The sequence below is a fragment of the Aedes aegypti genome, chromosome 2 (genome assembly GCF_002204515.2).
Source record: "Aedes aegypti strain LVP_AGWG chromosome 2, AaegL5.0 Primary Assembly, whole genome shotgun sequence".
Classification (NCBI taxonomy): domain Eukaryota; kingdom Metazoa; phylum Arthropoda; class Insecta; order Diptera; family Culicidae; genus Aedes; species Aedes aegypti.
Genome location: NC_035108.1, coordinates 399,741,691 through 399,752,470, shown reverse-complemented (window position 1 = coordinate 399,752,470; position 10,780 = coordinate 399,741,691). Strand labels below are relative to the sequence as shown.

Genomic DNA, 10,780 nt, shown 5'->3' with positions numbered 1-10,780 from the left:
GTTTAAACATGATATAGCCATTATTTGAGCGGGAAAAAATGCCAAAGTAGTTACAGTAACATGCTTTTTCGTGTTATTAAATAAAAACAAGATTTCATTAAAAATTTTAGGACCCAATTGAACATTGACACTTTTGATCATGTTTGACGTTCGCACATTAGTCGACAAAAACACCACAGGGCTTTTAGTTTTAACACTGGGGTTGTTCCAATCTGACATTTCGAAAGGGACACGGAAATCAAAATACACTCAAAACTTGAGTTTAAGCCAAGGGGTGTGACAAAATCTAACGAAACACAAAAAAATATTTTTTGGACTTAAACAAACGAAAAGCATTAAAAAATTGAGTAAACATGTGTTTTTGGCCTAAACTTAAGCGTTTGGCTCTAAAATTGGGACAGGGCTTTAGGATCCTATTACCGAAAAAACCGTAGTTCCAAAACCCATTAAAATTTTACTGGGGTCGTTAATCTGAATTGGCTGTGTGAAAAAGTCTGGAACTCCTATGTCGTACATGGATAAGCTTACAAATTAATTACAAATTTTATCTGTTGGAGTGTGCAATGATTGTACCTCGTATGCAAAGCGCCAGCACCTGATGTGTGTTATAGTAAGTACGAATAGTACGAGTATAGTAATAGTAAGAGTACGAAGGAAGGGAGAATGGAAAGTTTGCTATTCATCCGTAATGTGATGTTCAATCCGTTCAGTCGTGTTTATTACAGCTTTCTCTTGCGTACTGTAGTTGATGTTTTAGTTGTGTTCTTTCCTACCGAAATCCTGGCTCCGCGTTCCGCTTCGGTAACCCTGTTCTGCGTTGTGGTGTGTCCACCTCTGCCCAACATTATCTGGATCTTCAAGATTTTTGAAGAATGGTGCCTAAATAATCTGGAATATTCCAGACAAATCTGAAAGGTTGGCAACGCTGTCGGCTATCTGGATGTGTCGCCCCCCTCGTTTTCATAGACGATTACTTGCCTGAACTTCCGAAGCATCAAGATAGACCAGGAATTTACTTTATTGGGCTTTATGCAATAAATGCTAGTACTCCATTTTCATGAAACAGTCAATTCTATACTTAGTTTTAGTGATTTTATTTTAAAGAAACTCAGTATGGGCCAATGCACGAGTTCACTATTTTGACGTTTGAGCGGTGCCAAGTTCACGCGTTTCCATGGTCACATAAATAACACGGCACCGCTCAAACTTCAACGAGTTAACACGTGCATTGGTCCATTCTCAAGACAGCCGGTTCGAACGGTGTTTAGATTTTATTCGGGCTTTCAGAATCTGTTCTGATGGTAAACTATGGCATGTTTACATTTGGTTCTACTGCCCGATTCACAAATTGATCTCGAACTGTGTCGTACAGCAACACCGCTGGGCACGCGCAGCAAATGTCATAACAAACATTTTGAATGCGGTTTTTTGCATCGTTTGCTCCGGTCGTTTGCTCGGTTTGTTGATCAGTTTCCTAGAAAATTCAATCTTTCGATAAATTTTCAGTCTCTTAAAATTGATAGCGTCTAGGGAACTAAACATAAGCTCCGGCAAAATGTATCCTCAAAGTTCGCAGAAAAAATATTGGACTTTCAAAAGCGAACAGGAACTGGCGGAACTCCGGCTGAAACAGAACTACAATTTCATTGCCCGGCATGGAGTCGGGATGTCTGTAAGTATCTTGTATTGTTATAAAGTTTAATTTGGGTAATGTAACTGTATACACCTTTTTAGGAAGAACAAAAAGGAGCTTTCTTCCTATCATCGGACGAGGAACGGCTTTTGCTCAAACAGTACGAGCTTCAGCTGAAGGAATTCTGCAAACGGTTCGAGCCTCCAATGCCAAAATACGTCGTCGGAACAGCGTTCCATTATTTCAAACGGTTCTACCTGAACAATTCGTCCATGGATTACCACCCGAAGGAAATTTTGTGAGTACTGATGTACTCATATTATTTAGTTTAAACTTATCTAATTCAAACTGTTTTTGCAGGGCCACTTGTGTGTATCTTTCCTGTAAAGTAGAAGAATTCAACGTTTCTATTGGCCAATTTGTGGCCAACATTAAAGGAGACCGCAGCAAAGCGATGGACATTATTCTGTCGAACGAGTTGTTGTTGATGCAGGAGTTGAATTACTACCTCACTGTGCACAATCCGTTCCGGCCAATAGAAGGATTTCTGATCGATATTAAGGTATGTTTGATGATTGGTCACTATTTTATGAGGGGTCTCAAAAGTCTCGTCTTCAATCACAATGATCTCTTAAATCACTTTTTTCATAGCCAATCCAGGTGCAAAAATTTGAGTCATTTTACGACTTTTCCAGAAACGAATATTTCACAGGTTCAACTGGAATACTTAATTTTCTTCGGGATATTTCCAGTATTTTCTCCAGAGTTTCTATTAAATTAAACAAGTACTTCAACGCAAAAAAAAACATGTTACCGTAAAGTGCCGTAATTCAGCGCAGTTAAGGAATAAAACGATTCAAATGGTAAAGTAAAAATGAGTATTGCATCAACAAAAAATCTTTATGAGTGGATCGCTTGCAAATCTATTATAGATTATAGGAAGGATCAAATGATACAGTCAAACTGGATTGCAACAGAAACCTTAAGGAAATCAAAACTGTTCATAACTCCAAATAAAAACGTTACGGAAAAACTTTTAGATTCAAACAAAAAATCTTTAAGCATACTTATTGGACTTCTCACAGGACATTGTCCGACAAGATATCATTTGAATAAAATCAATCGATGTCAAACTGGTGTCTGTCGACTGTGAAATAGAGACCTCACAAAATTTGCTCTGTGACTGTCCAGCGTTATATGTACGTAGAAGACAATATTTCAATAAGGGCATTTTAAGCGCTTTTGAAATTTGGTAAGAAAAGCCCAATCTGGTTGTTGGTTTCATTCTAAGAATCATACCGGATTGGAGTACTTCGCATCATCAGTCAACGGCATTTACCCAAAATGGTAATTCGTCGTCCTGAAAGAATGCAATTTTTTTTAACGAATGCCTCCAGAAAGTCCTGCAAAATTTCTCTTGCTAAATTTTACTTGATTATTGTTTTCAATAACTATCTTAGAAAAACTGTCTTTTTTATGTATCTACAGAAGCTTCATCGGAGATTTTAGCGTTATATTTGCTGCATTTTTCAGGTATTTTTACAATGATATCTCTAAAAAATCCTTGACGATTTCCTGCAAACATCTCTGAAAGAAAACCTATATATTTATTTTTTGAAAATTTTCTTGGGAAATTTCTCAAAAAAAAAAAATAAATTGCTTGGCTGAAGAAATCAGAGAAAGCATATTTGAAGTAATTTATAAAGATATCCTTAGACAAATTCTTGGTAAATCTGAACGATAATTCTAGAGAAAATTCTTAGAAATTAGTGAAGGCATCATTGTGTACCTAGTAATTCCTGAAGTTATCCTTCCAGGTCGAATTCTTGAAGATATTTTGAACAAATTTCATAGAGTTTCTTTATTGTTCCTATTCGGCCTCTTTTTGGTGTATTTTTTTTTTCCTCCATAGGGTTAAGATTTATTCTGGAATACCTTAAGAACTCCTCCAGGCATCCCTTCAGAAATGTCTCTAGAGATTTCCCACAAACTATTCCAAGAATTCGTGCAGAAGTTCCTCCGGTGATTTTTCATTCGACAATAAAAAAAAATTCTTCAAGAATTTAACCGCATTGATTTTTTTTTCTAGATACTGTTCCAGAAATTCCTCAAGAGATTTTCGCGATTACTCCAGTTCCAACTTAAAGCAGATCTTCCTAGATATTCACAGTTCTTACAAGAATTCTCAAAGGTTTATTACATAATTTTTCTCGAGAAGTTCTTACGCCGATTTTTCCAGTCCTTTTTTTCAGCTATTGTCATATGAATTCCTTCATGAATTAATCAACGGATTGTCTCAATTATTGCTCCATAAATCATTCAGAGATTATTCCAGAAAATCTATCAAGGGCTTTCCCAGGAATTCCTCAATGAATTCGATCACGGTGTGCTCATTAGGATTTCTCTAGAATTTTCTCCTACATACCATCCAGGAACTATTTGTTAAATTCTCAAGTAATTTCTCAAAAAAAATCTTAGTGGATTTCCCAAAATTTAATTTAAAGTGACAGGGGGCGTTTTTCAGATCCTTTCGCAAGATTTTATCAGGGACTTCAACAGAAGATTCATCAAAGATTACTATAAGATTTGAAAAATACCGCCCGGATTTTTTGCACATTGTCTCCAAAGTTAAAAAAAAATATTCCTAACATTTCCATGGGAAAATCCTGCATACATTCTGTGAGTATTACTTCCTTGGGAAATTTCACAAAGATTTTCTAGAGCACTTCCTGGAGGAATCTTGAGAGGAGTCTTTAAGTGATTGCTAAAGGTATTCTTTGAGAAATTTCTGGTTGAAATCTTAAAGAAATCCTAAACTACACTTTTGAAGGAAATTTATTAGTGGAGGCATCACTGTAGAAATTACTAAACGGAGATCTTGGATGAAATCCTAGCGAAATTGACAATAAAAATCTTGTCTTGCCGAATAATCTTTGGTTTGGAGAATAATAATGATGGAGGAGTATCTGAGAAAGAATCATTGAACGAAATTCATGGAGGAATCCGTTGAGAAGGCCGGTGGAAAATCAATAAAGGAAAACCGGAAGAAATCTTCGGGGTAATACCTAAAAAAAAAAACATTGAGCAAAAACTTTAATTCTTTCAAAAATCTACAGTCGTACTACTTGTAATATTAGGACCAGTTCGAGTGAAAAAAATCAGAAATATCCAATGTGAAATATCAGTTTTTTTTTCAAGCATGAGGTCTACTTTTTCGAGGACTGCTCTAGACATTCTTCTCCCAAGACTTCGTCTAGAAATTCCTCCAGCGATTTTCCATGCAATGCTTAGGGATTTCTTCAGAATTTGTTCCAAGGCATTCTTGAGCACTCCTACGCTACTGTCTCCAGTAATTTCTACAGAGATTACTGTGTAAGTTTTCCTCGGTACTATTCCAGTGTTTCTTTCAGAAATTATTCAAATAGATCCTTCACCGATTTTTCCAGTCATTACTCTAGGATATCTTTCAAATATTTTTACAGGATTTCTTCGACGAAAATCCTTAAAAGTATAATTCAAAGTTTGTAAAGATATTCGTTTAGGAAATTTCCCAAAAAAAAAAGAAAACGAGATCTCCTTTTGGAATTTCTACGCCATTTTTTTCAGTAATTCTTCAAACCAGTTTCATAGGGCTTTTATCATGAAATCATTCATGGTTTCTCTCAGCGATTGTTTCAATAATTCCAAATAATTTCCTAAGTCTTCACACATCGTTAGCGAATCTGTCATTTAAAAAAAAAATAAAATCCTGCATGACATTATCTATGGATTTTTCCGACATTACTCCAATAATTTTCTTAACAGTTGCTTGTAAACATTTTTGGAAGGATTCCAGAATAAATTCGTTTATGACTTTCTTGGAAACTTTTTAATGAATCAAAAACAAACTATTTTGGAAGAAACCCTGAGAAATTAGCGGGATATCTCTGGAGAAATGTCTGGTTAAATTCTTTAAGATGATCCTAAGCGAAATCCTAAAATATTTTAGGTAAATAGATGGAAGGGCTACAGGAATAATTGCCAGAGGATTCAAATTCTTAGAGAAATTCCTTGGGTTGTTCGTAAAAAATACATAATGAGCTTCTGAATAACACCTGAGGAAAGCCGTGTGTAAATAGCTGAATCTTTTTCTAATGAAGTTGCTGTGAAAACATGAAAACTTACAGACAATACTGATGTGTTCGAACTTGCCATTGAACACCAGAACTTCCACTTCTAATCTATATTTATAGTCCAGTGGATCGTCTAGGACTAAGAGGGCTATCCTATAGGAAACTGAAGTTATGTTCTTCAAAACACCTTTCGTATGAAACAGTATTTTGAAAGATGAAAAACATTTCATACGATTCGTATGATGCCCATAACTCGCTTATGAAGAGCATACGAATTAAATTTAAGATTCATACGAGGCTCTATAACATTTCATACGATGTGCTTATGAAATCCAAAGCAAGCCTTTTTTGAAAAATATCATACGTTTTTTTTTTATGAACCGAGCATGGTCTATGTACAAATCGATTCAAAATGGAGTTTGCACAAAAGTAGCTCGCGAATTTCAAAGTTTTGGCAAAGGTCTTGGCTGTGTTTAGAGGTAAAAAGTAATTATCGATAATCCTACGTAGAGTGCGGTGTAAATAGGGTGACCAAAAGATGAAATTTGCAAAGCTTTAACTCGTGCACAATGGAAAAAAAATGAGGTTATCGAAGAGGCTAGAACACGTGAGAACGTGAGTTTAGTAAGTTCTTAGATTTTATCATGTATTTCAAATGATTAATCGACAATCTTCTTCAGAAGCCGTTTTTCCGGAAGCGGTGCCAGACTGCCAGGGGATTTCAGTTCTGCCAACGGCAATATTCGATTGAATGGCAATTTCAACGGGGAGACAAACTATTGATTTAAAAATAATGATGAAAATGTATATTTTTAAGTAAATATTGTTTTCTTATTTTTTTACATAAATACATATAGCATAGTTTTATAAAGTTGAAGTGAAAAAGTGATATTCTATAAGACATATTAGAAAAACTAGAAGAAACGTCTTGTTACAATTGAAGTACTGCAAAAGGCATAATAATATAAAATAAATTTCATAAATGTTCGTACCAAGGTCATACTTAAATATGCTGTGATTCATACAAGTGCAATTTGATATTCATAACAAATAATCATAGATTTCATACGACACATTATGAATTCTATACTACTGTACTGCAAAACTTATACTATACCACAAGCTAATTCGTTCATACCGCCGTCGTTTGAAATTTATAATATTTTCTTCTAGTAAAATTTCATAACCGTTTCTTATGGTAATCGATATATTTTTTTCCTCAGTGTAGGATTCATACGTCTTTTATATACAATATGTACATGAAGTCTCCACAGTAGACAATAGATATTCCTTCTTCTTCTTCTTTCTGGCGTTACGTCCCAACTGGGACAGAGCCTTCTTCTCAGATTAGTGTTCTTATGAGCACTTCCACAGTTATTAACTGAGAGCTTTCTTTGTCGATTGACCATTTTTTTTGCATTTGTATATCGTGTGGCAGGTACGAAGATACTCTATGCCCTGGGAATCGAGAAAATTTCCTTTACGAAAAGACCAGCGGGATTCGAACCCACGACCCTCAGCATGGTCCTGCTGAAAAGCTGCGCGTTTACCGCTACGGCTATCTGGGCCCCATAGATATTCCTTACAATAGTTTATTCTCTATGGTGACATCTGTATTCAGTGAGAGAAACAATTATAGTATCTTTGGTATAATAGGAATTCCTGATACATTTCAAATACAAGTAACACAGACACTTGTCTGTGCAAGTAATATTACGAAGATTTCCGGAAAAAAAAATCTTCAAATCTCTTTAGAGAAATGGCTGGTCTGATTCTATGAAGTACTCGTATTAAAACTCTTGTTCTCTTATTAGAGTTAGGTTTCATATTGTTTGTTTCTCAGCTCTGAAACTGTACTTAACTTTTTATTCTGCTTGGCATTACGTCCCCACTGAGTCAGAGCTTGCTCCTCGATGTAGTGTTCTATGAGCACTTCGACAGTTAATAAACTGTACTTAACATAGAATCATTTTTTTAGACTCGGTGCAATATGAACAATCCCGATAGGCTTCGACCAGGCATAGACGACTTTATAGATAAAACATTCCTCACCGATGCTCCCTTGATGTACGCCCCTTCACAGGTAGGGTTGCTGTTCTTATAAAAATCTAAAGACAGTTCTTATAGTTACCTCTATTTTACATCTATTAATCAGATTGCTCTGGCAGCAGTTCTCCACGCGGCGAGTAAAGAACAGGAAAACCTAGATAGTTACGTTACCGAATCACTGTTTGGAACAGCGAAAGAAAAGCTCCCAGTTCTGATAGAAGCCGTCCGAAGGGTCCGGTCGATGGTACGCACTATTGAGCTACCCCAGAAGGAACGTGTGCGTGCCCTCGAGAAAAAGTTGGAAAAGTGTCGGAACCAGGAAAATAACCCGGACAGTCAAATGTATGTTTGAAATTTCGTAATGTTAATTATTGTTATAACATTAAATTTTATTTATTACCAGCTACAAGCAACGGATGAAAAAGATGTACGAAGATGAGGATGATATCGAGCTGATGAGTACCTCGTATCACATGAATGCCACCGACACCAGCCTGGAAGTTTCCCAGCTGAATAACAGTAATCCAGCTAACATGTCGATAGAATGAGGCGGTAAATTCGGACACGTGCAGCTAAAACAAGTTTATCTTTTACTCTTAATTGTACTTTACTGTTGTAGTTTCTCTTTCGGTTCGCGTAGCGCCATCTGTTTCCGTACAAATGCCAATGTGTTGTAAGTATGACAGTTATTTGTAATAAAAATCTTCTAAAATTTAAAGAAGCGCTGACTTGTGCCGAAACTTCGTTATATAGTTTTTTGTCAGAGTTGAGATTTGCGAACAGGCAGAAATAGGGTCTTGTATATGCAATAAGTGATCTTCTTAGTATATCACGCTTATATAGAAAGGGAGCTATCAATTGTGTGACAAGATAAGTATCTATAGCAGAAAATAGAGTAAGTTGACTAACTCTTCTTGTTCCGTCACGATCGCTAAATTAACATTCTTTAAAGTTGTTCCACATTATCCACGCAAAAACAACGATTTTTGACACTAGAATAAAAACTGAACCTTGTCTGAACATGGTTGGTTGAGATTTACGTGATTTGTGTTGAATAGTTCTTGAAAGTTCTGAAAATTTGATTCATGAAAGAGTTTGGCCTTTTGAGTGTTACGACATTCCTTCAGGTAGGGCAATTCGCCTAATGTTGAATGGCTGAAAATCTCGCCTATTGTTGAACAGTCCGTGTATTCCTTATGGCGTGTTCAACAATTGGCCAGCATTTTGACCGTTCAACAATTGGCGAATTACCCTATTCCGTGTTAAATGCTTCCAGGAACTACTTTCTGAATTAATTTACAAATTATTTAAGGAATTCTGCGAAAAAATCTATCGAATGTATTCAAGGATTGCTACAAATTACGTCAAAATATATACTTCAAAAAACAAACATTTATGTATTTTTTCAGCAACTCTTCTAGAACTTCTGAGAAAATTATTATGGATATTCTTAGAAAGTAGGCATAGCAATACTATTGGAGTCGATGTTGGAGAAATTCTTAGAATAATTATAGGATCAATACCAGCTGAAATTACGGTAGAAATTGTCGAGTATGAATGACATTTTCAAATCCTTTAAACAGTATACAAATTCAAATTATTTACACAGTATAAAAATGGAACGAGTATATCTGTCCTCTGTGATATTGGTGAGGTCGTTTCATACTATTAAATATTTTAAACTATGTACTATTCGTTCGCATCTTCGTCCGTCTCTTGAGAGGAATTTTCTACTTAAACTTTGAAAGGTTTGTGATATTATGTATAAGAACCATACCTTGCCCTTAATTTTTTTTTAAATTCTCGTTTATTGTTACTTATGCTTTGGACACTAGAACAGTGTCAATACTATACCTTTATCCAAAAAAAATCGATGTTTCGTGTTTTTCGTCTCGTCTCTCCTGGCTGGACCGGGTCCTGCTAACGGTGGTGCTGTTTGTGATTGAATAATTTATTAAAACTAAATGCTAAAGGAACGGATGAATGCATTTCGTATCTAAATGTTTATGATCTTAAGAGAAAACTAAAAATATTTAGAAGGAATTTGTTTGGGATACGGGACCCAGATGGTGTGAATTGGTTGCGCTGTATAAAAGAAACGTCCGTTATTTATTGCTTTCAAAAGTGAGATATAGATATGACTGCTTTAGAATTTTTTGAAGTTTTGCTAAATATTTTTGTTATAATAACGTTCGTAATGGGACACAGCGTTTGCGCTAGATTCGGATATCACTTTTCTGTTTTACTGTTCTTCAAGCTATTGACAAAAATGTATGTTCTTTAAACAAGCAAAGCGAGCTATCATAAATAAGTAGGATATAACGAAGCAAATTATGTTTCTGAGAATTAATGCTAATTGATTATTATACCAAACGGCGTTATGCAAAATGACTTTATACCAAATTATTTTATGCCAAATGGGCCGCTCCCGGTCCTATTTATGGGTCAACATTATTGAAATGAAAATTTAATTTGTCTCTAATTCAGAACAAATTTTAAATTTTATTGATATTTTTTTTGGAAATTCACTATTTTAAAGTCAAGTGTTAGGAATTGGAGACAAAACAATGTGCTAATTTATAATGTTGTTTTTGACTCGTTTAAATAACAAAATTTTCCAAGAATGTATATGTCTTGTATACACGTTTTTTTTTTGAAAATAGAGGCATGTTTGAATGTTTTTGAACTTTTATTGCACTTACGTACCTAAGTAACCAAAAGTTCGGCTTCTCTTTCCAAAGATCCAAAAAGTTTCGAGCGTACTTTCTGGCTGATAAAGAAGGTAAAGTATGCTATTTAGGCAAATAACAGTGCCGAAGGGAACTCTTAGGAACTTCAATGTTTCGCGAAGTATCTTAAGCGACCTACAAACTTAATAATATTACCACTGCTGTAGAGAACTTCTTCGGATTTTTTTTGCAATGAGTTTCTTATGTTGCTTAAAATTTTATAACAAGAAAAAGTACTCAAAAAGATTTTACTTTCG

The 10,780-nt window shown here is 35.2% G+C and overlaps 1 protein-coding gene across 3 annotated transcripts; it reads left to right on the top strand.

The window, feature by feature from the left end:
- Positions 1-1,395: 1,395 nt before the first annotated feature.
- Positions 1,396-8,512, top strand: LOC5577539 (cyclin-H). Of its 3 annotated transcripts, none has more exons than XM_001656505.2 (7): positions 1,396-1,457; positions 1,524-1,672; positions 1,735-1,931; positions 1,994-2,195; positions 7,724-7,828; positions 7,901-8,136; positions 8,198-8,512. In XM_001656505.2, exons 2-7 carry the CDS (start codon positions 1,556-1,558, stop codon positions 8,340-8,342), a joined length of 1,002 nt encoding a protein of 333 aa, XP_001656555.1. In that variant the 5' UTR covers positions 1,396-1,457; positions 1,524-1,555; the 3' UTR covers positions 8,343-8,512. The 3 variants fall into 3 exon arrangements, with proteins under 3 accessions (XP_001656555.1, XP_021702804.1, XP_001656552.1); XM_021847112.1 differs by having other exon boundaries at positions 1,403-1,672; positions 8,198-8,346; positions 8,414-8,512; XM_001656502.2 differs by having other exon boundaries at positions 1,403-1,672.
- The last annotated feature ends 2,268 nt before the right edge of the window (positions 8,513-10,780 follow it).

What these genes read in the sequence shown, in the direction of transcription:
- LOC5577539 (XM_001656505.2), top strand. Translation starts at nt 1,556, where the DNA reads ATGTATCCTCAAAGTTCGCAGAAAAAATATTGGACTTTCAAAAGCGAA. An exon ending in TACCACCCGAAGGAAATTTT is followed by an intron (nt 1,932 to 1,993) that starts GTGAGTACTGAT and finishes CTGTTTTTGCAG; the next exon opens with GGCCACTTGTGTGTATCTTT. An exon ending in AATAACCCGGACAGTCAAAT is followed by an intron (nt 8,137 to 8,197) that starts GTATGTTTGAAA and finishes ATTTATTACCAG; the next exon opens with CTACAAGCAACGGATGAAAA.